The sequence below is a fragment of the Microtus pennsylvanicus genome, chromosome 11 (assembly GCF_037038515.1).
Source record: "Microtus pennsylvanicus isolate mMicPen1 chromosome 11, mMicPen1.hap1, whole genome shotgun sequence".
Classification (NCBI taxonomy): domain Eukaryota; kingdom Metazoa; phylum Chordata; class Mammalia; order Rodentia; family Cricetidae; genus Microtus; species Microtus pennsylvanicus.
The window spans coordinates 60,981,834-61,009,809 of record NC_134589.1 but is presented as its reverse complement, the minus strand read 5'-3'; the positions used below and the strand labels follow the sequence as shown (position 1 = coordinate 61,009,809).

Genomic DNA, 27,976 nt, shown 5'->3' with positions numbered 1-27,976 from the left:
GAAATCGAGATGGGGAGGACCAGAGGTTCAGAGAGCCCTGGGACCAAAGGTAGAAGGTAAAAAGGAAGGTGAGAAGCAAGTGGGAACAGAGGGGAGGATGGACTCCCAGAGTGTTCAGAGGGCAGAATCTCAGTGGACGGACAGGAACATATGGACCCACTTTTCTGGGGTTGGAAATAATCACAGTGGGGACTGAGCAGCCAGCCCTACAGGGCTGTGATTCTACCCTGCAAAGCAGAGCAGTCAAGTACAACTAACCCAATATACAGACTCTGCCTTCACCACCCCCGTGCCTCTGAAGGCCCCTTTGGGCCGTTAGCAACTGATCCTGATCTAGCTTAAGTAAAAGAGAAATTAATGTGAGAAATCCACTAACATGTACAGGGTCTGGACTTAGGGAACCAGCAAGTAAACACCTGCTGTGTCTATGTCTATCCTTATCCTCTTCCTGCTGTCCACCTACCCATGTGCCTGGCGAGCGCTAGCTACATAGTTCCTCCCTACATGAGCAGTCAGCTCATTGATCACCCTCATCCTGAGACCCCAAAGTTCCCATTTCTCAAGGAAGAACATGAATGGCCACCTTGAGTCAGTGACTCCTCCATGCATGACTGTCTGCCTGGGGTTGAGGTACTCCCAGAAAGGCCACTGCAGGCTGGCGCTTCCCATGATCATTGTCAGCGACTTGAACCAGGAGACCTAGGTAAAGACAGAAGGTCAGAGATTAACCACAGGAAACCTGAGAACCACAGGCTAAGGAGACCCATGTAGGCACCAGCTCTGTGGGCCCAGGTAGAGACCCCACTGTGGTTGTAAAGTCAAGAAGTGAACTCCTGCAGGTAGCTGCTGGGAAGGCTTAGGGCAGCCTTCCAGCAACGTGTTTGCCCCAAGGTACAGCAGGCAAAGGGGCAGGAGCAAGCAGCTTGTGGCCTCCTAGCAGTCCATAACACCACGACATACACTGCCCAATTCTGTTCTCAGAGCAAAGGAAAAGTCTGTGAAAGAAGAACTCAACTTCTCAGGGAAGATGAGCCGGCCCTATGACTCGATGGACCCGAAGGTGATAGATGATGACATGCTCAAGGCAGCTGTTGGGGAGCAAGGCCCCCAGGAGGAGGCTGGGCAGCTAGCCAAGCAGGAGGGCATCCTCTTCAAAGACGTCATATCCCTGCAACTGGACTTCCAAAGTAAGTGCCTGGGTGCCAGGAGTGTGGCCTGGGGCAGCAGGGCCTCCCTGACTTTCTCTGCCCTTTTTCAAATCCCCAGATTTTACAGAGTCAGGGATCAATTCATAGAGTATTGAAACCTACCAGACACAGGGATGGGGGTATGCATGCTGCATCAAATTCGTCCAGAAGCTCCATAATTTGTCCACAATACTCCTGGTTCTGATTAAGAACAGAAAAAAATAAAATAGGATTGACCTGCTCCAGATTTAAGTGAGCCCCCAGAGACCATGTTTTCTCTAGCGTCTAACTCTGCACTGACTTGAAATGGAGTCCTTCATATGGAATGAAGTCCTTGGAATGGAGGGATCCCTTGTGGACAGAACCAAAGAGACCCCACATTTCTGCAGTCGGCACTGGAGGGAGTGCTTGGGGGGATGCGTAGGGTGTCCAAAGAGAAAGGAAGTAGAGAGCCCTGAAGCAGGAAGGCACCTGGGAGTGACAGGGCAGCCCAGTGGAAGCTATGGCTCAGGACAGGCAGATACTTACTGTCTCAGTGTTCCTATCTGTGAAACAGGAAGTAGCTCCTTGTCTCAAGTTCTGGCTGGGAAGCTAAGTGAGACAACATGTCTATAGTGCCTGGGTCATGCTGGAAAGCCAGTGAATGTGACCCAGTGAGCCAGGACAGAAGGAATGAGAGGGAGGAGGGAGCTTAGCTTGGTACATGTCGCGTCCACCCTCGACCAGCAAGGAAAACGCAACACCCGGAGCTCTTCTTGCAGCAGTTTTCAGGACTTTATTTACAGCAATCTATCTCCTTCTCTTTTTCTCTTCTCTCTCTCTCTCTCTCTCTCTCTCTCTCTCTCTCTCTCTCTCTCTCTCTCTCTCTTTCTCTCTCTCACCCATAGGTTCATGCATATGCAGGAGGCAGCTGATAATCATTGCGTGATCATAGCATAGGTCAGGCCTTAGCCATCTCAGGAGTTGATTATACATCTCCATCAGGTGTGACACCACGCAGCTCGCTACAGGTACACATCTCAGTACTAGGGAGGCAGAGGCAGTAAGACCTCCAGTTCAAGGCCAGACTGGGCTACACGGTGAGACCCTGTCTCAAAAATATAAGGACTGAGCAGGGGGTGGCTGGTTCAGTGGTTAAGGGCACTGGCTGCTCTTCCAGAGGACCCAGCTCAGTCATCTGTAACTCCAGTCCCAAGGATCCAATGCCTTCTTCTGGCCTCCACAGGCATTATATACATGTAGTACACAGACATATGTACAGGCCAAACCCCATGTATATAAAATAAAAGAAAGGAATATATCTATGAACTGAGAAAATTGTTCAGTGGTAGGAGGCTTATGATGCATGAGACTCAATCCCAATACTTCCTAAAAGAGGAGCAAGAGAAAGGAAGAGGTGGCCAAGGCTCCTGAGCCCTCTGTTTTCTGAGTAGGTGAGGACCTGATGTCTTAGGCTGCAGCTGTCTAGGCATTTGGTCAACATCAAAGGCACATGGTCCCTTGCCAAATGCTGGAACAGCCAAAAGCAAGAAGACCTGGCCTTAAATAAGTCCACAGGACCCCTGGGTGTGGCCTCCAGTGATTTCCCAGGGTGGCAGCTTCCCTGGAAGGAGTGAATGAGGAGCAGCTACTTCCTCCCCACCTCCCCCTCCCCGCCTAATGGGCATTCTGCCAGTGCTGAGCAAGTGCCTAAGAGATGCCAGATGCTGTTCCAGGCACCCAGATTTAGCACAGTCCAAAAGACAAAGAACCTTACCTTTGTGGAGTTGGTGTGAGGGAGACAAAGAAGACAAGGAAATTAGATCGTTACAGGCAGTATGTGTTGTGGGGGAAAAGAAAGCAAAGAAAGGAGAAAAGGGAAATCAGAGTTGGGTGCAGTGTTTTCTACAGTGGCCAGAGCCTTGCTAAGGTGAGAGTTGAATAAATACTTAAGGAGATGAGGAGATCTGACTGCGTGTGTGTACATGAGAGAGAGGAGGGGGTGGGAGGGAGGAAGCAACCAGTGGGAGGCCAAGAGGTAGGCCAGAGCCAGCCTGAGAAGGCCTGCCGAGGAAGCCAGTGTGCGGACAGGCAGGGAGGTCATGTCGTCAGCAGGTGCTTGCCTTGGACAATGAAATGTATTTGGCTTTTATAGTGAGTTGGGATTGCCAAGTATATTGAGTAGAAACAGGATAGAGTGGGACTTGAGTTTTCACTTGCTGGCTACATGCAGGGGCCGGGGAAACGGGAATCTAGTGAGATGGCTACTGCTGTGATGATGATGGCCCTGCCAAGGTGGCGCTCACAGAAGTGGAACTGGTGGCTTCTGGGTGGGAAGTTCATTTGGAGCAGTCGGATATACCCTTGTTCGTATGGGTATCTGGGCCTTTCCATGTCACCTGCTGTTGTCTAAGGGCAAACCAGGTACAGGTGTGCCATAGCCACCTACCTAAAGTGTCCCAGCTGGAAGCCACCCAACAAAGGGTGAGTCAGGGCTAGGTTTCAGCCTGTCAGACAGCAGGGCCCTAGTAGGTGCCAGGAAAATCCAGACCAGAAATAGGAGGTGGCTAAGAGCTTTGGGCTGAACTGAGTACTACTTCCAGAAATATGTCGAGACAGAAACAGAATTAGTTTGGGAAATCTGGTAGCAAACAGAGACCTAAACAACAGATTCTTGTACCACCTGTCCCTGAGGACATGGAGGAAATAGAAGGAACCACTCCAGCCCCAACGGGAAAGCAATGGAGATCAGATGATCCTGTGTCCCCCAAGACCTGTGAAGGGTCAAGTAGCCACACACACCGAATCTCAGAACCTCACCAACAGACCCCATCTCTTGGACAAGTGTGAGCTGTCACTAGAATTTTGTTTTGTATTGGGGATTGAAGCTGGGGCCTTGGGCATGCTACCCAGGTGTTCTACCACTGAGTTATGTCTCCAGGCTTGTACCACCTTTTGCCTGGTGCCTGTAGAGGTCAGAAGGTGGTGTTGGATCCCCTGGAACTGGAGTTACAGATGACTGACTATAAACCACATGTGGGAGCCAGGAACCAAACCTGGGTCCTCTGCAAGACTAAACAAGGGCCCTTAACCACCAAGTTGTCTCCCCACCACCTTACCTGCCCCAGGTTCTCTTTTTTTATTTTGAAACAGGCTCTCACTGAGCTGACTGGCATGACACTTGTTAGCCTCCTCACTTAGCCTCCTGAGTAGTTAGGATTCTAAGCCTCTAGCTCTAGTCCCAGCTGGATCTTACTGCATACCCCAGGCTAGACTTGCAGTCCTGAGACAGGTGTGCGCCCCCATGCCTGGCTCTTAATAGTCCTTTGAAAACTGCCTTCACACCTAGATCATTTCATGGCTGTAAATGAGTATAGTCTAAGACTAAAGTTTTGGATTAACGGGGTGTGATGGCTATTCTTGGTTGTCAACTTTACAGCCTCTGGAATTAACTAGAACCCAAATGGCTGGGCACACCTGTGAGGGAATCTTTTCTTAATTAAATCATTTCAAGTGGGAAGACCAACTTTTTCTGGTTTTGTTTGTTTGATTGTTTGGTTGTTTTTGTTTTGTTTTGTTTTCGAGACAGGGTTTCTCAGTATAGCCCTGGTTGACCTGAAACTCACTCTGTAGACCAGGCTGCCCTTGAACTCACAGAGATCTGCCTCTGCCTCCTGTACCACCATCACCTGGCAGATTAATTTCTAATCCAGATCTTTTAGTCTGGGCCACACCATCTGCTGGTAGCCTATATAAGGACAAGGAAGCTCTTTTTTTTTTTTTTTTTTTTTTGGCCTGCTTGCCCTTACTCTGCTGGCAAGTCTATTCCTTCACTAGCATTAGAACCCACTTCTTCAGATTCCAGCATATACTGAAGACCAACTGAGGCATCCAGCCTTATGAACTGAACAACTATTGGATTCTTAGTTTCCACTGTGGCTTCTAAGACTGAACTCAGGTCATCAGATCCCACAGCTAGCACTTTACCTACTGTTCCATCCTTTCTTTCTTTCTTTTTCTTATTTTGAGACAGGGTCTCACTTGTAGTCCTGGCTGGGACTGGTTATGTAGATCAGGCCTCCAACTCACAGAGCTCCACCTGCCTCTGCCTTCTGAGTGTGACAGCCTTTGTTGGACTAGCTGGACCACAGCCTGTAAGCCATTCTAATAAATCATGTGTGTGTATACTATATGTGTGTGTGTGTATATATATATACACACACACACATACATGCTAAGAGCCAGTGTTCTATCTCTAGGTCATATATAAAAAGTACCCTGAGTGGGCATTTGGATATATAAACTTTGTGTGCATATATTGTATGTATGTGGGTGCACATGCATGCACACACATTTAGAGGCATATTTATTTATTTATTTATTTATTTATTTGTCTGTTTGTTTATTTCTGTTCCTCTCTGTGTCTAATACAGAAGGCTAGGGCAATAGCTCAGCAGTTAAGAGCTCTGACTGTTTTGCTAGAGTACCTAGGTTCAATTACTAGCACTCAGTGGTGGCTCACAACTGTCTGTAACTCCCATTCCAGGGGATTTGACACCCTCTCCTGACCTTTAAAGGGCATCGCACATAGCACACACAAGGTAATCACACATAAGTGCAGGCAAAACACATATACATTTAAAATAAAAAAGGCAGGTTGTTTTTTTTTCAGTTTTGGAAAAGGCATAAAAACAAGTAGAGTTCTTTAAGCTGTATTTGCACACAGCAGCAGGACTGTGTGTGGCTTACGAGGAAAGCTGGGAGGCGCTGAATTTGTTCCGCTGACCTCTAAGCTTTACATACTCAATATGGGCTTATTTATACTATTCAGAATGCTTCTTGCTTCCAGTGACAAAAGTCAAGCTTTGGCCATTGTGACCTGCCCAGGGAAAGAATGGCTACATGGCCAGGGCGAGTCCTCTAACTGCAGGGTCTCTTTGCTGCCGAGCTGTCTGGGCCCTGCTTTCTGGTGTGTGAGTGATCATCCCGGCAGCTGCTGTTTTATGCTCTCACACCTAGAGATACTTCTATCATGTGTTTGGAGATGGATTTTTTTTTAATTTGCTGGTCTAACTAGCATGGTGAGGCAAGCCTCTAATCCCAGCACTTGGGAGGCAGAGGCAGGCAAATCTCTGTGAAGGCTGAAACCAACCTATTCTACATAGTGAGTTCCAGGACAGTCAGTGAGACCCTGACCCAAGAAAAAAGAAAAAGGAAGGAAGAAAGGAATGGAATGGAAGGGAAGGGACGGGAAGAGAAAGGAAAGGAAATTTCATGTCAAAGGGCATAGATGGTAAATATTTCAATAAATGTTACAAAATGGCCTTTCAAAAGTAAAACCAATTGAGTGACCCTCCCACCATGCCAACCCCTGCTTGTAACCTGTGTTCCAAGGTAGACCTGTTTCCTCAGGAGCCCCAGCCCAGTCCTTGGGGCAGTCCACACTCACCTCCACACAGACACCTGCCTAGCTCTCCCTGTCACATCAGACCTCTCTGATCCTCCTCAGTAGCCCTGGTGACAGTGCTGGTCCTACACTCACACGCTCCTCCCCAGGTCGCTCTATGGAAGGCAGAGAGCTGTGGACATCTGTGGACACCGGCTGAGTACATTTCAGTCTGCCAGGGCCCTGGCAGGAAGCCCCAGCCTTAGTCACATCTGGGCTTTGCTTGTTTCAGACATCCTCCGCATAGATAACCTCTGGCAGTTTGAGAACCTGCAGAAGCTGCAGCTGAACAACAACATCATCGAGAGAATCGAGGGCCTGGAAAACCTCACGCACCTGGTCTGGCTGGGTAAGGCCTGGCTCTGCGTCTGCCTTTGTTAAAGGCAGCCCACTGCCAAGGACATCCATCGCCTCCCCACAGAACAATCGCAGTGACACTCCGCTGCCAGCCTGTTGTTAGCCCAGGCGCAGCAGAAGTGCCCTGTCTGTTAGGAGCAAGAAAGCGACAGTCTGTTCAAAGCCTGGGGCTTATGCTGAGCAAAGCCTGACAAAGACGGGCTGCTGCATACCGGGCAGATTACTCCATCCCTCCTGCCATCCTTTCAGGTTGGTGGGCACAGGGGCAGCCCTGGACTGGCATTCACATTGGTACAGGTGAACAGCTGGCCATTATAATGAGCACAGAACATAGCCATGTGCTGATTGTGGCCTGCTTATGCTTCATATGACTTTACTTGATCCATGCACCATTTCTATCATTACAATTAATAAATCAAGGTGACAATAAGTTAAATGAGGGTCACAGGCTCCCTTGAAAATCTTTATTTGATTCTAGAACTTTTGGCTTCACTGTCAAGGTCACTGGAGCTTGGCCTCTTAGGTGCCTTCCATCTGGTGAGAGGCAGGAGAGCTTCTAAAGGACAAAAGAGGACAAGCTGAAAGCCCCTTAGAAACGTCTTACTTAGCCCCCACAATGGTCCTGGGAGGTGCTTAATGGCTGTTATTATCCAATCCAATGGCAAGGGAGGTAGGGCTCAGAGGAGCACGGGCAAGCAGCAGCGGAGCTAGGCTAACCCCACTCCTGCCTATCTCAGCCCAAGGCACATGCTCCTCCATCTTGTCAGGCTTCCAGGGGCCATGAATACAGCTCTCAGCTGCAAAACACTCTCAGCTGTCTTTGTGTTAACGTTGGAAGCCACAGTAACCCCACTTGTGGGCTTAAGGGACCACTTCGCAGATGCAGCCCCTGAGGCTCCAAGAGACTGGCTAGCCAGACAGAGTTGTGTGCTGCAGGTGGCAGAAGCAGACAGAACCGAGTCTTCTGACTGTGGGGCCCAAGTCTCCTGCTCAGGCACCCTTTGCTCTACCCTAGTTCTCGTTAGCTTGGGTTCCTGGTCTCTGGGGTCCATCTGCATGGCTAGGAGTCACTCATCTCTATAGGAGGTTAAATCAGTACCTCAACAGTGGGACAGGTGCCCATGCCAGCCCAGGTTCTGGACAGTAAAGCCCAGATCCTACAAGAGCACCTGCTTGCCCGTTTACCCAGAGGGAGATTTGTATACTAACCACACTACCCTCCTGACCCAAAGCTTCTGCTTCCTAACTGATCAAAGAGAAAGATTCCAAACCCCCACCTGCAGGTGTCAGAGGACATGCATGTGAACATGGGGCAGATGGAAATACCAAGCACATGGAAGCAGCCCTTCTAGAATGTTCACCAATACAAAGGAAAGGCTATCTCCCAGCTCTGCCACCAACTACACCGTTTTAGACCCGCTGCTGGGTGTTCTCATTCCAGAACTGACAGGGCTGAGAAGTCTTCCCAGTCAGAGGGGAGCTGGCAGAACTGGGAAGATGATAGGCAGAAGGCTGCAGCCCACAGTACAGCTGACACTCCTGGAGTCCCTGAGGAGAGCTGGCGCCTCGGCTCTGTGTCACTCCAACAGCTCTAAGCAGCCTGGGGGTTTTGCTTCAGGACCATCCCTCCTCTAACCCTCAGAGTCCTCCTCCTTTCTAGATTTGTCCTTTAACAACATCGAGACCATTGAGGGGCTGGATACCCTGGTCAACCTGGAGGACCTCAGCTTGTCCAACAACCGGATCTCCAAGATGGACTCTTTAGATGCCCTGGTGAAGCTGCAAGTGCTGTCACTGGGCAACAACCAGATTAGCAACATAATGAATGTGAGTAACAGGCTACAGATGTCATAGGGTCTTGGGCTGCACCAGAGCAAAGGTATGTGGTGGTAGACACAGTATGCCCTTTTCCTAAAAAGATAAAACATCCAAATTATTCCACAAGGGATTTGAAAACATGGAAAGACCATGCTTAACCTGACAAAACCTTCTCTGGGCACCAGGCTGTGTGGCCTCGGCTTTGGTCCTAACCTGCTGAGTCTCATCCTTGGGTGACAAACCTTTACTGATGTGAAGTACATACTGGATGTGGGACATTGGTCTGTGCTTAGGGAGACAGAGGTGGCAATGTATGGTCCTGATGGGGTTCACCAGTTGTACCCATTTAATCTAGACAGAAGTGACAGGAAGTTAGTGTCTCAAATAACAATGAAGCCATCCCTGTGGATGGAAGGCGAGCAATCTAGGTACTAAGATGTGTCTGTATGACAGCTGACACTGTTGGGAGGTAGGCTGCCCCCGGTACACATCACAGTGGGCTCCCAGTAAGGAGAGACAGCCAAGACTCTGGTAACAACTTCTAAGTGCTATCTCAGAGGTGACCCCAATGCTTCAGACATCAGTCCAGGGCTGTCTGATACCTCTCTCTCTCTCTCTCTCTCTCTCTCTCTCTCTCTCTCCATATCTCTCTCTCTCCATCTCTCTCTCTCTCTCCATCTCTCTCTCTCTCTCTCCATATCTCTCTCTCTCTCTTTCTCTCTCTCTCTCTCTCTCCCTCCCTCCCTCCCTCTTGTTTTTTTGTTTTTGTTTTTGTTTTTTGCTTTTTGAGACAGGGTTTCTCTGTAGCTTTGGAGCCTGTCCTCGAACTAGCTCTTGTAGACCAGGCTGACCTTGAACTCACAGAGATAGCCCACCTCTGCCTGGGATTAAAGGCTTGCACCACCACTGCCCAGCTGTCTGATACCTTTCAACACTCCATTTCCACATATCAATCAGTTGGTCTGGCTTCAGTCCCAGCCATACACATGAACAGAGATAGTGAGCCAAGGCAACGAATCTCTGCCCACACTTAACTTGGTGCCTTGGCTGTTCATCAAAGTCAAACCAGAGAGACAACATAGTCTTTCCTTTGCATGTCAGGCATGAAGATCTAAGCCTCCGTGAGGTGCAAACCTTCCAAAGCTCAGTTTTCTTACCTGTCAAATAGAGGTGACAGTAGCCCACCAGCCTAAGCTCTACGTGAGGTGATAAGCAAAAGTAGTAGGTGCTAGGAGAGGTTGTTCTCTCTTCCTCTTCCTCCCCCTCCCCTCCCCTTCCTCTCTTGTCTGTGAACCCCACTGTAAGCCTAAAAGACTTGTCCTTCCAGCCTCTGCCTCCTGAATGGTGGATTACAAGTGAGCACTCGGCTCTGGAGCAGGTTCTTAACACACAGAGGCCTGTTGTGGCAGATCTCTATGCCAAGAGAAGGTCAGAGATGAGAGTCAACCTGATTCCAGTTCCTTAAAAGATATGAGAACCAGGTGTCAGGGTGTGGTGGTGCATGTCCTAGACCTGGCACTCTAAAGCAGAGACAAGCAGATCTCTGTGAGTTTGAGGCCAGCTTGGTCTACATAGTGAGTTCCAGGACAGCCAGGATTCAGGATTACATAGTGAGACCCTGGAGAGAAAGAGAAAGAGAAGAGAGAGAGAGAGAGAGAGAGAGAGAGAGAGAGAGAGAGAGAGAGAGAGAGAGAACCTTCCATCTAGCCAAAGGAGGAAAAGGTGAGTGAGCAGCAGCTAGCGAGGCACCTGGGAAGGAGTCAAGGGTGTGCAGGCAGCCTGGGAGCTGAGGTCTTGTTGCAGACAGCAGCACGTAGAGGAGTGTCAGCATGAGGCACGTCCAGGGAAGGACATCCACCACTGCCAGGGTAGACTTGAGGGGGTCATGTGAATGGTTAATCGAGCATAGTACCACCTAAAAGGGTAGCACTGAAAGAAAAGCCGGGCTCCAGCTGGCTGGATGCAAAACTCAGGCAGGGACTTGGGTGCAGGTGGTTTGCCTGGGAGGAGACTTCTGGATGCTAGAGTGGACTGATGGAGAAAGGGAAAGTCAGCATTGGCTGTTGCAGAGACTACTGCTACCGGTGATGGGGACTTGATTCTAGTGGGCTTCAGGAATGTCTAGAACGCCTTCCCAACAGGACTCCTTAATTGCTGGAGCTTGTCTGAGGACTGGTCTTCAATTCTGTCCCCAAGCAGCTAGGGTCAGTCCATGGAGATTAGCTCCTTCCCAGCCTGCAGGTGGGCCTCTGGGGCCATGGAGACCTTGCTGACACAGGAGCCAGCAAAGGGGAGTGCTGCCGGGAGAAGTCTGGCCCAGCTGAAGTCAGACACAAACGGGCACTTGGTGTGTGGGTTAGTGGCAGAGCGGAGAAAGGGCTTATCAACAGGACTTGGGCTCGGCCATCCTTGCCATGTTTTTTTTTCTGGCTGCTTATCCTTATGGAGTCCTTGTTTGTAAATGACAGGGCAGAGAGAGGGAGAAGTCTCTTCTCCACTGTCAGTGTTTCTTTGGTCTCTAGGCTATCGCAGGCTCTGTACCTACCCTCAGACCATGTCATGTGTGAGCATAGCCAGCTGGGTGGCTCAAATGAACAGCGGAGTAAATCAAGCATTGATTTGTCATTAGTATTGAAGTCTGCCTGGTAAGGGCCAAACCCCTGAGGATGTATAGTCTCAGAGGTTTGCTGGGTACAACAGGTCAGAGCAATTCAACTCACCAGAGCCCTTCCCAAACTCAAGCCCCAGTTATCCAGTCCCCTCCCTTCTCTGTGAAATGGAGAGCCCTAGCCCTGCCCAGCAGGGTGACCAAGGAAGGCCTGGAAGGTGTGGCTAGCAGAGTCAGCCAGTGTTAGCTGCCACTTACCAGCTGTCTCTGTGTCCATTCGCACATCTATCAAATTAATAGTAGACCACAGGGTTGTTGTGAGGCCTGAGTCGGTTGCGGTACTATATTCCTAACGCAGGACCCAGCACATAGTACGTACACAGAAAATGAGAGGCACTCAGGAATTTCCAGGTTCTGTATTAATCCCAAATAGCCCTTTTGTTTCCTTCCTTCCTTCCTTCCCTTCTTTCTTTCTTTCTTTCTTTCTTTCTTTCTTTCTTTCTTTCTTTCCTTTCTTCTCTCTCTCTCTCTCCCTCTCTCTCTCTTTCTTCTTTCTTTTTAAAAATTCATTTGTGTTTTAGCACTGCTAGGGATTTAATCCAGGGACTTGTGCATGCAAGGCCCATGCGATATCACTGACCCAAGACTTCCAGGCTCAAACCTTGGTGTTGAACATTTAGCTTCAATCTCTGCCTTAGTGTATCTTGCACCTGGGATCTCTGTGTGAATCATCATCATTGGACACTGGAAACTTTAATGGAGCTAGGCCTTCCCCAGACCTGGACAAAAGAAGATGGAAAGGTTATGGAGGCTGCATCGGAATGCCCCACTCACCGGGTGGTGGTGGTGCACACCTTTAATCCCAGCACTCAGGAGGCAGAGGCAGGTGGATCTCTGTGAGTTCGAGGCCAGCCTGGTCTACAAGAGCTAGTTCCAGCATAGGCTCCAAAGTTACAGAGAAACCCTGTCTCAAAACAAAACAAAACAGAATGCCCCACTCTCAGCCAAAGACATTAGTGTTCCGTGCTCCCCTGCAGCAGCTGGGCAGGGTGAAGCCTCCTTGTTCTCTCCAGTGGGGTGCTGGGTACCAAGCTTTTTGGCAATATTCTAAATGTACTTATAACTTACCTCCAAAGGAAGAGAAAAACAGTTCACCCTGGAAAACAACATGCAAGATACCTAAGCTATCTAGGCCAGGTGTCCTCTGTCCTAAAGGCCTTAGAGACCTTGGCACCTCCTTCACCTAACCAGGCAATATTCCTTTCTGTGGCTTGACCTGGAGAAGCCTGACTGACACCTCTTAGGCACTGACTTCTTTGTCTTGGGTCTTTTCTATTCATTCGACAGCTAGCTACACACTGTTTTGTGATTTATGTATTTGTTGAGCTTATTTTTAGCACCTGCTGATTGCATTAAAAACCCAGATAAGTAATCCTAACTCAGAGCACAGAAGCCTCAGTTCTACTTCCTCTTCCCCACACCTGAGCTTCTTCTGAGTTCTGCAAGTGAGCCTCCAGGCATCCTGTGTTCAAGCATATGTGTGGCTGTCACGTTTGTCTAGCTGTCCTCCAGGCACCTCCTTCAACTGACCACTCTCTCCTCCAGTCAACACTGAACATGATTGCCAACATAGCAGGCAGATCCACCCCTCTGCTGCGTCACTCATCCTGCGGCCCTGGTTCTCTAGGGGAGCAGTCAAGGTTGTTTCCAAGTGGTGCCACTGCATGCAGGATGCAGTGTGTGTCTGTGATGTAGCAGGACAGGGTCCTCTATATCTGCACCAGTCTGTCGGTAAGGTTAACTCCTGGACTCAGGTTGCTAGATCAGAGGGCATTGTGAGTCTTTGCCAAACTTCTCTAGTGAAGTAGAACTGTTTACAGCTCCCCCGCCCTAGAAGGTGCTGCCTGCTCACCCTTACTACTACTGCACATTTGTCAGCAGCTTTTTCTCTTTGGCTAAAAGATGTAAAGGGGCTCTTAACTTGAAAAACCTTTAGCAATTAAACCAGATACTGCCTTCTTCCATAAACAAGACTCCAGTGGCTTCCGTAGTTCTTAGAACCCATCTAAATTCTTGCCGAAAGCTACGTGGTCTTCCAGGAAGCAGCCTCTGATATTGTCTCCCCATCTATCTTACGTCCTACCTGTCCCCTCCCCACTACTCTGTAGCCACCTCCTCTGAGTCCTGTTGGTGGCTGTGCCAAACTCTCTGCTGCCTCAGGGCCTTTGGCTTCTCTGAAGGTGCTCCCCCTGCTCTTCCATGGCTGGGTCTGAGGGTTTCTATTGCTGTGATGAAACACCATGACCAAAAGCAACTTGGGGAGAAAAAGGTTCATTTGTTCACACATCCACATCGCAGTCTGTCATGGAAGGAAGTCAGGGCAGGAACTCAAGGCAAGAGTCTGGCGGCAGGAGCTGATGCAGAGGCCGTGAGAAACCTTACCTGCCTGGTGCACAGTGTTTCAATGTTGCTGTCATGCGAGCACAAGCCAAATGGTCAGTCTCCCCATTTTACTAAAACCAAAGCATAGGAAGGATAAGCAGCACCCAGGGGAATGCTCTTCTTGCTGTTATCCAGTGAATGAAAGGTGAGCCAGAAATCCAGCTGCATTTAGCATAGGAGACGTAGGACTTCCATGTGGTTTTACTGTCTAAAACATCACCCTTTGGTAAGTGGTCACTCATTCAGTGACTGTTGTGCACCCTGTTGACTGCTTCTCATAACTCATGTCATTTACCTTCTGATGACACACTGCATCATTCCGCCCATTGTATAGAGGAGGGACTCAAGGCTTACACAATAGACGGATCATTTGCCAAAGTCACTCAGCTAGGATTTGAGCTGCCCTTGTCCGATTCTGAAAGCTTGTGGCTGGTCTCAGGACTAAAGTCTGACTCAGTAGCCATGAGCCGTCACCCATCTGTGTGGAAGGTGTCCTGGGCAGGCTGTAGACTCAGGAAGGGTGTAGCGGGGAGGAGGTGTCGTGTGTTACTCCAGTTCTGTGGCAGACCTCTGCTCCCCACTCCTCAGATCATCTACCTGCGCCGGTTCCCATGCCTGCGAACACTCAGCCTCTTTGGGAACCCCGTTGCTGAGGCAGAGGAGTACAAGATGTTCATCTATGCCTATCTTCCTGACCTCGTGTACCTGGACTTCCGGCACATTGATGAGCAGGTGGCAAGTATCCCAGCTCTGTTCCCAGTTCTGCTATACAGTCGTTAGAGAGACAGTGAGGACATCTCCTCCCCATCTGTGGTTAAGAGAAGATGGTTCCTGGCTGAGTCCTCTCCACACCTGTGCACATCTCTTCCAGCAATGGCTTCTCAAGGCTCCCCAGTGGCTTCCTGCAGGCCCAGGTCCCTTTTACATTTCACCCCAGGGCTACCAGGCAGCTGTGGTCTGTTTTCCAGGTGAAGACTTTAAGGACAGCAAAGGAAGTGGAATGATTCACCCACAGTCTCCCAGTCAATTAGGGTCAGTCGAGGAGTTGGCTCCAAGAAGCTGGTCTTTCAGCCCCATTCTGGGCCAGCTAGTGTGTGTGTGTGTGTGTGTGTGTGTGTGTGTGTGTGTGTGTGTGTGAGAGAGAGAGAGAGAGAGAGAGAGAGAGAGAGAGAGAGAGAGATTTCCCTCTCTGCTGCCTGCCTCTGTCCCCTCTCCCTTGCCATATATGAGTGTTTCTCCTGCTGCTCCCTCTGTACATATGGTTCAGTGTGTGAGGCCTTTAGTAGCAAGACTATGAAGTCTCTCTATATCAGGTTCCTGGAAACCCAAAGGCTGCTGACCTGCCCACTTCTTCCCACAGGAAGTTGTGCGTCTCTGCTGAGAAAGAGGAACCTATATTGGCCATGCTGAGGAATTCAGGGGGTACCCAGAAACGGCTATCTGGACAGAGGGGAGGGCTACCCCCAGTGTCTACCCTGTTCCTCTATAGCCTATAGCAGAGAGCCCAACTCTGAGGAACAAGCTGGCATCAAAGCCAAGTCTTGTGCTGTTCACTTCTATAAGAGGAGTTAGAGAGCTTCTTCCCACCCCCACTGACTTCTCTGTGACAATATGAACCTGTTCTTTGGTTTTGTTTGTGTTTTTGAGACCACAGTCTCATTTGGTCCAGGCTGACCTTGAATTCACTACGTAGCCAAGAATAACCTTGAACTCCTGATCCTTCTGCCTCAGTTTCCCAAGTGCTGAAATTACAGGGATACAATGCCTGGCTCTTAGATTTTTATTTCACAGATTTTTAAGTTATTTTTTTATTTTATGTGCATTGGTGTATTACCTGCATGTATGTCTGTGTGAGGCTGTCAGAAGTCTTGGTGCTGGAGAGCTACAGATAGGCGGGAGCTGTCGTGCGGGTGCTGGGAATTGAACATGGTTCGTTTGGAGCCAGTGCTCTTAACCATTAAGCCATCTCTCCAGCTCCAATTCTGAAAGTGTGTCTGTGTAGGGGGTGTTTTAAGACAGGGTTTCTCTGTGTAACTCTGGCTGTCCTGGAACTTGCTCTGTGTAGCAGGCTGGCCTCAGACTCACAGAGATCTGCCTGCCTTTGCCTCCTGAGTGCTAGGATTAAAGGTGTGCACCACCCCACGCCCCAGCCAATTCTGAGATTCTTAAATTCAATGGACAAGATGGCACACTCCTCTAACCCCAGCACTTGAGAATTTGAGGCAGGAGGATCAATAGTTTGGGCACATCTTCAGCTATTCTAACTGTCTCAAAAAACTGAAAACCAAGCACCCCCTTTAAGCCTTGGTTTCATCTCAGAGCGGGGTTCCTACAGTTTTCTTCTTGTAGACCCTTTTTGCCTGAAAAAACTTAACATGACTGTAGGTAAATACATATGCAAATCAAACATTTATTGATAATAAATCATAAACAAGTTTATTTTAAAACAATTCTTTGATACATATAGAATGTTACCATGATTCAAAATAAATGAGTCAAAGTTCATAAGAGCAGAACTCTATCAAGCAGGCAATGGAACTCCCCTCTAACCCCAATGCCTGATCTCCCGCTGGTACCATAGAATACAGGAAGGGGCTAGGGGCACGGCAGGCTGCTTTAGGGCAGGCTCTTGGAGCACCCCCAGTTCTGTGGTTCCCCTAATCTTAGGTTGCCTGGAAAGAACTAGGCATTCTCATCTCCAAGGCCCCGTGCCTTTCCCAGCTTTTATGAAAGATACCCTCCAACACACTGGCCATGCTCACGAGACCCGAGGATGTGTGGCCGGAGGGACCAGAAATCCATTGGTAACAATGCCTTTTCTGTTCCTGGGTCAGAAAGAGATGGCGAAGATAAAGCATCAGTATAGCATTGATGAGCTGAAGCACCGGGAGGCACAGATGCAGGCCCGGCTGGAGGCCGAGAAGGCCCAGCAGGAAAAGCTGGCGGAGCACAAGGTACCACACAGACAGCTGACTTGCCCTGGACACAGAAGTACCATGAGAATGCTGGTCACAATAAGCAAAGATCCACAGGGATCCCCAGAACCCCAAAACTTGTAAGGCATACTGCGGCCACAGGACCCGACACATACTCCCTACCTTGCAGGGCCCCTATCACCATGTCCAGAGGCTCAGCCCAGTCCCCATCCCCCACCCCCAAGCCCAAAGAGACTGTCCTAAAAACACTTGGTTCCAGTGACTCCTTCACTGAAGGCCATCAAGCTGTTTCCCATTCCATGCAGTCACAGTTTGGTTTTCAGCGCTGGGGCTCTGACTTTGTGGCTGTGCCTTGCTGGCTCCCTTACCACCAGCTCCAGCCCCGTATCAACCTCAGTAAAGCCGTAGCACTTCTTGGAAACAGCCTGCGGCTATATCTGCTGCACCTTTGCGCACATCCTCCCTGTGCCTGCAACGCCGCCACACACTTGCCTTCCTGGGAGGGAGGGCTGCTGCTCAGGTGCCATGTCCCCTGCAGGAATCCTTGTCTGCCTCCACCCTCCCAGGAGTCTGGCTCTGGGTCACCATGTCTGGGTATTTGAATCCACAGATGGCGTTCATCGACCACTTGGATGGCTCCTTCCTGTTTGACAGCATGTATTCCGAGGATGTGGAGGGCAACAAGCTGTCCTACCTGCCTGGTGTTGGTGAGCTCCTTGAGATATATCCTTTCTGGGTCACTGCTGCTTCTTCAGGTGCAGGCCTGGTCCAAGTACCGCCAGCTTGCCTTGGGCAAGTTCATTTGGCCCTGTACCTCAGTTTCCCCATCATTCATGTGAGACCCTAGTCGTTAAATCTCTGCTGGCTACATGTATGCAAAAGGCCATTCCAGCTACACCAGTTGAGTGTTGTGGGGCAGCGCTGTCCAGATTTCTGTGGGCACATTGTGTGACAGCTGCAGACTGGGTCTGCCATGCCCGGGAAGCTGGGTTTTCTGAGGTAGGAGTAGGGAGTGTTCTACGCCAAGGGTCTCCACTGGCTACGTTACTGCTCTGGAGCCACATCTCCAGGTGACTGCCATTAGTAGCCCCAGAGGGTAAGCAGTTTGTACAGGATCACTCATCTGTGTGGCCTAAGAGCTTGCATCTGTCCCCTAGCTGGCCAGAGCCTGAGGATGCCACTTGTCATATATAGCGGCAGTGGTCCTGAGAGCCAAACCATGGGCTTCAGTGGAAAGAGGGAGATGGCGGGCACCTCTAGGACATGGGGCGTTCTGAAGCAGAGGGCTCTGAATTGAGACAGCCGGTCCCAGATAGTCTGTGGGCCACCAACACTGATGTCAACCTCCAGAAAACTTACAGGGACGGATCTCTAATAAAGGAAGTGTCATTTGGGAATAAGATGTGAAACTAGAATTGCAATTTGGGAGCGGTCAGGATTCCCCAGGAATGAGAAGGGACGCCACTGTCTCATGTCACAGTGCCTGCAGCTGTCCTTTTCCTGGCTTGGGCGTGGGCAAGTACATGGCTGGCTGACCCTGTGATGGCTCCTATGTGAGACCCCCCATCCATGGCCCTCCCAGCTCCTCTGGCCAGCTTTGGTGAGATCCTAAAGGCAGAGTCTAGACATCGGTGCCTGCATTGAATCTGACACCTTTCTCGGGAGGTCTACCCAGAACCCAAACACTGTGAAGAGAGTAAGTTGGGAAAGATGGTGCTTCAACCGTGTTGGCCACCCCTCTCCTCAGGGACTTATGCTTAAGCAACATGAAGCTGTGAGATTTGTGGAAAGGCATCCCATCTCCTGAACACAGCATCCCCAAGACCCTATGGGGTGGCCTGCCTGAGCCCCAGGACTCTGCCAAGGAATTTTTGGTTTGATTTGTTTTGCCTTTTTTTGTGACTAGGTCTCACTATTATATCCCTAGCTGGCTTAGAACTCACTCACAGAGATTCCCTGCCTCTGTTCCCACCCCACCCGCCTGCCAAATCCTGGGATTAAAGGTGTATGCTACCATGCCCAGCCTCCAAAGGACTCTGTGTGGTGGCTTCCTCCATGCCCTTAGCTTAGGGAAGGGAAGGACACTGAGGCCCAGAGAGGTAACTTGCTAGGGTGGGTCCCAGAAGCACCATCAGAGCTATGGCTTACACCTGGACCACCTGGTTCCTCTCTCAACTTAGATGAGCCACGGGACAGGCCCTTCTCCGAAGATTTAAAAAAAAAAAGATTTTAATTTAACCAGAGATTTTTTTAAAAAGAAAGAAAAAGAAAAAAGGGACTCCAGCTCATCTCCTGGCAGGCTTCTTCTAGATCTCGCTGGACCCCAGTCCTCTGGAAGTCTCTTCTAAGGCCATTAGCCCTGTTCCTGAGTTCCTTAGGTGCAGGGAGAGATGCCACAACTATCACGTTCTGCTCCAGATTGCAAGCCCCAGATCACTGGCTCCTCTGTTTCCCTTCTGTCAGAAGGATGACCTGTGGCCTCCATAGTGTTCAGCGTTTCATGCTCTGCAAGGGACTGTCGACATTTTTGTCACAACCCGAGTGGCCTGTTCTTGAGCCCCAAGCTTCCTTAACAGCCACTTACCTACAAGGACAAATTTGTCATCATCTGCCTGAACATTTTCGAGTATGGCCTCAAGCAGCAGGAGAAGAGAAAGGCAGAGTTGGACACTTTCAACGAGTGCATACAGGAGGCCATCCAGGAGAACCAGAACCAGGGCAAGCTCAAGGTTGCCAAGTTTGAGGAAAAGCATCTGCTGGTAAGGCCCCTTCTCCTGTGCTGGGTGCCAGGACTCTCCTCATGTGGAGGAGCTGCAATGTCCATGCCCTCTAGCGCTTCCTGAGGCCCCTAGTCTCTGTCCATGTGCCAGGGATCACAGTGTCACCAAAGGGCACCATACAAAGCTCCACTGAACCAGCACAGGAGCCGCCCTCCCTCACATCAGATACCCCAAGGATTCAGGGTCACCCCAAAATCATCATCATTAGTGTTAGCCGTGGGATTATCTGTACCACTCTTCTGCTGATGACAGTGGTAACACCCATGCTTTCTTCTGTTCATTCATTCATTCATTCATTCATTCATTCAGTAGGCATTTATTTTCCAAGCCTCACTCTGCCTAGGTCTGGCATGCTAGGATTCTGATACACATGGTCCCTGTACCTGGCAGTTCCCACCTTGTAAGGCACTGGGCCCTTTCTTACCTGAGTGACTGAATGGTCAGGGCTGTCCCAGAGCTCTGAAAAGGCTCACTTCCAGAGAAGGACCTGGGGCCCCCCTGCCAGCAGCACAGGTGGGGATTAAGTAAGGGTGCCTTGAGATTTTAACAGAGTGTGCCCCTCTACACCCACTAAGTCCGTTCATCCACAGCCTGCCTGCTCCTCACAGGCCTCTCATTTTCGCTCATCTTGATTTTTCTTGTCTAGTTTACAGCCATTCTGCCCTTTTCTCTTCCCTTCCCTCTATGGCAAAGTATTACTTTATTATGGCTCTTTATAGATTGAGCTAGTAGCCCTGAAGCCTTGAAGGACCTTGAGAGTATTTTTCTCGGTTTGCTGTGTAGCTTGACATTTGTCATTGGTGCTTTTGTCGTGTAGAGTGTTTGTGTAGTCAGGTAGTCTACTGAGCACAATAGAACCCCAGCATATGAGATAATATAACACACACACACACTTTGTAGACTAGACTGGCCTCAAACTCACAGAGATCCACCTGCCTCTGACTCCCAAGTGCTGGGATTAAAGGCGTGTGCCACCATGCCCAGCATGAGTTAGTTTTAAAAGCTTTATTTGCGCAGATATTTTTCAGCCCTGGCTCCCATCTCTGATGATAAGAATGTCTTCCCCTCCTCCTAGCACAGGCAAAGAATTTCATCTTCCACCTTTGAGGAGATGAGGTAGGTCTGAATGCTCTTTTGGCACCTGCATTTTCAGGTGCCTTCACATGCAATAAATCAGAGCAGCAGGTAGCTTCCCCAAGGTCACAGAGCTAGCAGATTGTGAGCTAATGATTGAACTTGGGCACTTCAGCCCCAGGCTCCAAGTTTTTACCTATAAAATCAAACTGTCACTTACTACTAAGTAACATGTTTACCTACCGAATCCTGAAACACAGGGGTTTTGTTTGTAGAATGTGAATGCCATCCGAGAAGAGAGTGAACTGCCCAACATTGAGAAGAAGCTGATAGAGTGCAGTGATGACATCACCGAGCTGTTCAACATGCTCATGACGCTGGAGATGCAGCTGGTGGAGCAATTGGAGGTAGAGCCAGACTGGCGTAGACACAGGGGCCTCAGCATGCAGCTGCAGAGCCTCACAAGCATGCTCTCACAGGCTCTTCCCCTGTATGTTGAGTGTAACCCAGTGGACATGCAGGAGAAGACTGGGCAGGTAGAGACAGGTGGGTCTCTAGGGCTCCCTGGCCAATAGTTTAGCAAACATGAGTTCAGGCCAGTGAGAGGAAAACAGGCAAATGGTGCCTGAGGATGTCATTTGCCACCACCCAACATTCACACACCCCCCACATGCACACCACATATAAAAATGAGCATGTGCATGTCACATATGCATGCACGCGTGCACACACCACTTTCTTCCAGAACTATTAAAATACATTACAGGCAAGGGCTAAAAGTGTAGCTCAGTGCTTGCTTGCTTGCTTGCTTGCTTGCTTGCTTGCTTGCTTAGCACAGACAGGGCCCTAGGTTCCATCCTCAGCAATCGCCAAATAAAGAAAAGAAAAGGAAGGCACACACTGCGATCTTTGCAGCCTAGGAAATTATTCTTTTGGAGAATGAGAGGTGAACTTGTTTCTCTGAAAATCTTCTCTCCCCCATCCTAAAAGAACCCAGAGTCCCAATAGTGTGCAGATTGCTTATTTGGCCCAAGGGGAAGTTCGGGGGCACATGAAACAAGGTGGACCTCCACTCGGGAACCAAACAAAGGCTCATCAGTGTTGCAGGCTGTGCTTGCTGTCTTGGGGGTCGGCAACACAAGGAGCCTGTCACTTGGCTCTGACGATGGGAAATGAAAAGCACGGCTGTCTCAGATGCATTTGCAGCCAGGGTGACATGCGTGTTTGCAGGCAGCCAGGCTGGGAGTTGGAAGTGCTGTGATGAATTGGACCTCATCAGATGTTGCCACGGCTGGGCCAAGAGACAGTGCCTAATCAATTCCTCACACGTCAAGTGACACTTCCTACACAGGATAGATTCGCTGTCGCCCAGCACAGCAGCCGCTCATTTCCCACCGGGAATTGCTCGGCTCAAGCACTGCCGAGGCAGCGCCGCAGGGGAGGGCTGCTGCTGGCTCTCAGTCCTCTCAAGCAGGGAGACTGTTTTCAGGATGCAAACATCTCCCAGGTCCATGCTCTTGACCTGCCCATGTCACCGGCCACCTAAGGCCGGAAGGCACTTGTTTGTGCTTTCTAATGACCTTTTATTCACCAAGATGGTGCTCTCACGCATGTGATAATGGGCTCATTTTCACAGCCTGCAGACTGGCCTTGGTCTCCTGTGAATGCTAGAGGTCTGTGGGAGGCAATGGAAAGGTTTCACAGTCACATTTGTCTATCACTTTCTCAACAACATTGAGATCTGCTTAGGCCGCAAGTGCTCTGCTAAGTACTGGGAACAGCAGCTCTGCCAGATAGTTGGTAAATCATTTGGGTGATGTAGCTAATTTAACTACACTAACCACTAACTGCCATGACACTACACAGAAACCCTGCTCACATATGAAGAGGCCCAGAGAGATTAAATGATGTCCCTGGAGTAGAGCTGGCTCTTGAGGAGATGATGGACAGATCCCGCTGAGAGGCCTGAAAGGAAGGAGTCCATTCAGGGAGGAGGGGAGTCAGTATACGTGCTTCTGGCAGAGGCAGCTACATAGGAAAAAGGCCTGGTGTCAGAGCTGCAGGATGATCTTGCTTAGTGGGTAAAGGTGCTTACTACCAAGCCTGGTGACCTCAGTTTGAGCCCTGAGACCCACATGGTGGAAGGAAAGAACTGACTCCTACAGACTGTCCTCTGATCCCACGTGTTTTCACACACACACACACACACACACACACACACGCACACACACACGTAATATAAAAAAATTAAATCCTGGGGCTGGAGAGATGACTCAGTGATTAAGAGCACTGGTTGCTCCTCCAGAGGACCCAGGTTCAATTCCCAGCACCTACATATCAGCTCACAACTGTCTCTAATTCCAGTTCCAGGGGGTCCGACACCCTTACACAGAATATATACAGGCAAAACACCAGTGTGCATTAAATAAATCTTTAAAAAATGTAAATCCCAGAGGCAGTAGCTGATGAGAGCTACTGGTTAAAAGCACTTGTTGCTCGTGCAGAGGACCTGGATTAGGATCACAGACCCCACATGACAGCTCTCAACTGTTTGCAGCTCCAGGTCTAGGGGACACAATGCCTCCTCCTGACTTCTGCAGGCACCAGGTGTGTACACCGTGCACAGACACACATGTAGACAGAGCACTCATGTACATACGATAAGTAAATCTTCTAAAACATCGACAGCAGAAGCATTCACGGGGTTAGTGAGCTGACACTGGAGAGCAGCAGAGCTCTGGAAAGGAGGGGTCAATCCTTAGCCATTGGCTGCCCTAGGAAGTCAAGGGGGGCGGTCTTCGCCGCGAAGGGTCTGTGATTTGAGGTGGTGTAGAGGATGTCGATTCACATGTTGACTATCTTCTGTATCATTTCCAGGAGACTATAAACATATTTGAAAGAAACATCACTGACTTGGTGGGACTGTTTATTGAAAATGTCCAAAGTCTATATCCTTTATGTGATGAGCCCTACCTCACCCCACAGGAAGGCACTGTGGGCTCCTGGGGTTGTCTTGACCTCTAGAGCAGCTGGAGCAGAAGGGCCTAGGTTCTTAACAAAAAGCAAAGGTGGATGAAGCCTCTTCAGAAAGTAAGAAGAGATTAAGGAATATCTTGGAGAACTTGCTTAACAGAAGTGAGGCCCTGGGTTCAATGCCCAGCACTGAAAAAAAGAGAAGGAAAGTAGAGATTAAGAGTGTGTGAATAAATGGTGGCCACAGAGTAAAGTGAACGCTTTAGATCACACTTCAGTTCTTACCCAAAATACTTAACCCCATAGATTTGCAGAAAGACCTAAGTCCTCATCCCAAAAAGGTGTTTATACCCCTACAGGGCCCTAGTTCACAGCTCTCCATTTATGAAAGTAGAAGAATGTAAAATGTACCAATTTTCACCAGGAAAGAGGTCCTTCCTAGCATAGGATGCAGATTTGGTGGCCACAGACATATTCCATAGCACCTGAAGTGCCTCCTAGCACTCAGCAGTGGCGGCTTTGCTAGAGTGCCAGTTTGGATGCCAGAGGGACTTCTGCACAATAGTCTTGCATATGTTCCTAAGTGGGTGATGTTCATGGGGACACTGACACTCCAGAATTCCTGACTGACTTTTCATTGCAGAAAACCACGCTGGGATAAGGCACTACCCACTCTGAAGACAGGGAAAATTATAGGGAAGCTTGACAGGCTACTTATTAAGGTTAGAAACCAACATGTGAAACATTATCAGCCCTTTATAGGGGCAAAGTGCTAAGTTCACCCCAGAATGACTCAGGTTCTGTCATCCTGGGGCTCAGAGTCCAGCACGCAGTCATTGAGGTACCAAGTGGTATGCAGGGTACAGGGTCATCAGTTCCACAAACACTAAATAAAAAAAAAAAGACCTGCAGGTGGCCACAGGAACCAGGTGAAAGGAGATAGATTCCAGGCAGCAGAATCAGCGTGTTCCAAGACCCTGAGGAGGAACCTGAGAAAACAAGTTTCCGGATGAGGACTTCCGGCCATGTCAGAGAATGGACGCTCTGAGGAGCTCTAAGCTAGGAACTGGCTACTTAAACCCTTCCTCTTGTTCCAGCTGCTGTTGGAGAAGGGATAAGAGGGCATGAGAGACCAGTGAGGCCTGCTGCAGTGTTGGGAAGCCATGAGGGTGGAGAAGTTGAAGAGAGTGAGAACCCTGAGGTGAGCTGCCACCGAGGGACAGTAATGACCCAGTATAAGGACAGGAATAACATGGCGACCTGAGCATGGCCCTGGGCTTTGATGCATGTGGGTGACAGCTTGAAGGCCTTGATGCCTCTTAGTACCTCAAAGCAGATCTTGAACCCTTAGAGCAGCGGTAACATATCAGCTATCCTGCATCTTTATGACTCACAACAGTAGCAAAACTACAGTTATGTAGTAGCAACAAAATAACCTTATGGGTGGGGGGGTCACCACAGCATGAGAAACTGTAGTAAAGGCTCGCAACATTAGGAAGGTAGAAAACTCTAAGGAGTTAGAAACTGGTCTCTCTAGTGGAGATGGCATGGCCTTGTTTAGCAGAGACCCAGCCACCAGTGGGAGACATCTGGCCTGCTCTGCCCCTGGCTTTAACTCACGACTGCAGGATGGCTCAGTGCCGGGACTTGGAGAACCATCACCACGAGAAGCTCCTGGAGATCGCCATCAACACCCTGGAGAAGATCCTCAAGGGCGAGATGGATGAGGACTTGCCAGATGATGTGCGGGCGGTGAGTAAGGGCGGAAGGACTGGGGCACGGCGGCCACGGCCAGGGGCCAGAAGTGGCTCGCCTAAGCGTGACAAGCTCCTGGAGCCTCTGTGTCTTCACCTGAAGGAGACAGTAGCCTGCTTTGCTGGGTTAAGGTTAGAACTGCAACACTGGTACACCCCCAAGCCTCATGTCTGGTCCAGCACCACACTGCCCGGGTTTCCACCAGGGCAGGTAGTGATGAATACTGGGGATCATCATTGGGTCTATACCTCTGAGTCCACCCCAGCTCCAGCAGTGGCACGGAGATGGCTTAGGAAAGGGCTCCAGGCAAGGATGAATAGGCACAGGTCCAATACTTCCCCTCAGGGGCCTGCTTTTGTCCAGACACTGCCTGAGCACTATGCTATTTCAGGCCATGTTCCAGTTGCCCTGCCTGCCTCTTAGAAACTGTTCTCCAACTGCAGGCAGGTAGAGCCACTGGAAAGCCAGACTACACAGTCCTCACCCCTCCCAGCTTGCCATGTGTCTCAGATACTCCAGGCTAGGCCTGCTTCCCTTGGAGCCCCACTCCAGGTTCTGATGCTCAGTGACCAGCCTCTGGGGTACTCCCCTCCCATCTTTCAGGCTTGCTCCTTTCAGCTGACATTCTGTCTTATTAGGGTTTCTATTGCTGTGATGAAACACCATGACCAAGGCAACTCGGGGAGGGAAGGCTTTATTTCATCATAGAGCCCGCAGGTTATAACCTAGTACTAAGTGAAGTCAAGGCAGGAACTCAAGCAGGGCAGGAACCTGGAGGCAGTAATTGATCCAGAGGCCATGAAGGAGTGCTGCTTACTGGCTTACTCCTCATAGCTTGCTCAGCCTCCTTCCTTATAGAAGCCAGGACCACCAGTCCAGAGGTGGCACCACCCACAATGGGCTGGGCCCTACCCCGTTGGTCACTAATTAAGAAAATGCCTTACAGCTAAATCTTATGGAGGCCCTTTCTCAAGTGAGGCTCCCTCCTCTCTGATAACTCTAGCTTGTATCAGGTTGACACAAACCCAGCCAGTACACATTCTACCTGGCAGACATGCTCCCTTCAGTCTCTATGTACCTTTCTTGTCCTTGCCATTTAGATCTCAGCTCAAGTCCTAGCTCTCCTGAGAGGCTTTCCCCGGGTACCTCTCACACTGCTGTCCCTTCTCCACACCCCATCCATCAGGTCACAGTTTTAAATTTAGGTTCATGTCGATTTGTTCCTACAACTCTTCACACTTCACCTAAGCTTGCGAAGGAGACCAGAGATGATCGTCCCACCACCATGGACCGCCTGTGCCTGCAGGAGCATCCAGCATGGCAGCGGGAATGACTTTGGAGCTGGGTGGATGAAAACATGTGTTTACCAAATCCTTGCCTTATCAGGAGCTGGTCCGAGTTGTGCAGACAGAAAGCCAGCAGCCTTGGCCCCGTAGCCTCTGTTCTGAGGCTAGGATAGCAGGGTGCAGGGCCACAGTCACACTAACCTCCTCTCCCCAAGCCACTTACAGAGCCCATTGTTGACCAGACAGGAACCTAACCGAGAAGCACGTCTCCTCTGAGAGGTTCTGGAAGTCTCTGACAGTACTCATGGAGCGGGTAGAGTTCCTAGGCCTGTGACACCAGTGAACATCATCACTGAACCATGCTCACTCCCTAGTGACTCTAGCACACAGTAAAATATGGGTCCCAGAGGCAGAGAGGCAGGTGGCCCTGTTTAGCACAGTAGTGTCTGGCAACCAAGTTTCTTCATTAGAGGATTACCACCACTCAACCTGTTGACCTCACGTGACCTCATTTCCTCACCAAAGGAAGTACCATTATCACTTGAGGTTGGGAATGAGAATGCTGAGCAAGGCAGGCTCAGAGATGCCTGATGAGAATGGCACAAGCAGTGAGGGCAAGGGTCTGAATTTTGACTCTAGTCTGACAGACAGCGCTGAGCCTGTAACTGTAGTTGTCTCTGCACCCATCCCTACTCACCACAGCTGACAGGCATTTTGGGGGTGCCCATGGTAGCAGGCCAAGGGGCTCTGTCTCTCTGCTAAAGGGAGTCTCAGACTCACTAGCAAGACTGTAATAGATTACTGCCTTCAAAGCCTCCAGGTAAGCTGGGCAGTGGTGGCACACACCTTTAATTCCAGTACTCAGGAGGCAGAGGCAGGCGGATCTCTGAGTTCCAGGACTGCCAGGGCCACACAAAGAAGCCCTGACTCCAAAAACAAACAAAACAAAAAACCTGGGGGAGAGCCAGTGAAAGCTCCTTCTTCTTACTTATTTATAGTCAGAGACAAGAAATCCCCAGAAACCCAGTTGTCTTTTGCAGAAGCAATAAAATGGCCTGCTTTCTGCGGAGAAAAACATTGGCTATGAGAAAGTCTGAGCACACCAATAGCTGACGCATACTGCAGTCTCTGAGAGCCAGCCTGTTAAGAGCTGGGCACAAAACGGCCCCTTCAGTCTCCAGGTAGACATGGAAAGTAGGCACCACTGTGTTTCCATGCGGATGGGGAAAGTGAAGCCCAGAGATTACAGCAGTGGAGCTGTGATTCAGACCCAGGCAGCTTGACTCGACAAAATGTTTCCTGGGCCTATAGCAAGAATGGTCCAGAAGAGGAAGA

At 49.8% G+C, this 27,976-nt stretch overlaps 1 protein-coding gene and 1 long non-coding RNA gene across 2 annotated transcripts in view; one reads left to right on the top strand and one right to left on the bottom strand.

Moving 5' to 3' along the window:
• Drc3 (dynein regulatory complex subunit 3) overlaps positions 1–27,976 on the top strand; it is a 36,450-nt gene that overhangs the window by 4,657 nt on the left and 3,817 nt on the right. Inside the window, exons 2-11 of the mRNA XM_075992334.1 lie at positions 982–1,187; positions 6,845–6,961; positions 8,630–8,796; positions 14,426–14,572; positions 16,672–16,791; positions 17,384–17,496; positions 19,358–19,532; positions 20,903–21,034; positions 23,505–23,577; positions 25,231–25,352. Of these exons, the coding sequence (XP_075848449.1) occupies positions 1,028–1,187; positions 6,845–6,961; positions 8,630–8,796; positions 14,426–14,572; positions 16,672–16,791; positions 17,384–17,496; positions 19,358–19,532; positions 20,903–21,034; positions 23,505–23,577; positions 25,231–25,352 (1,326 nt within the window). The 5' untranslated portion in view covers positions 982–1,027. The remainder of the gene's footprint in view (positions 1–981; positions 1,188–6,844; positions 6,962–8,629; positions 8,797–14,425; positions 14,573–16,671; positions 16,792–17,383; positions 17,497–19,357; positions 19,533–20,902; positions 21,035–23,504; positions 23,578–25,230; positions 25,353–27,976) is intronic.
• Positions 552–12,907, bottom strand: LOC142860716 (uncharacterized). The gene is made up of 3 exons (XR_012912388.1): positions 12,877–12,907; positions 1,311–1,388; positions 552–699 (listed from the first exon to the last, which is right to left on the bottom strand). It is a non-coding gene; the product is annotated as an uncharacterized LOC142860716 (long non-coding RNA).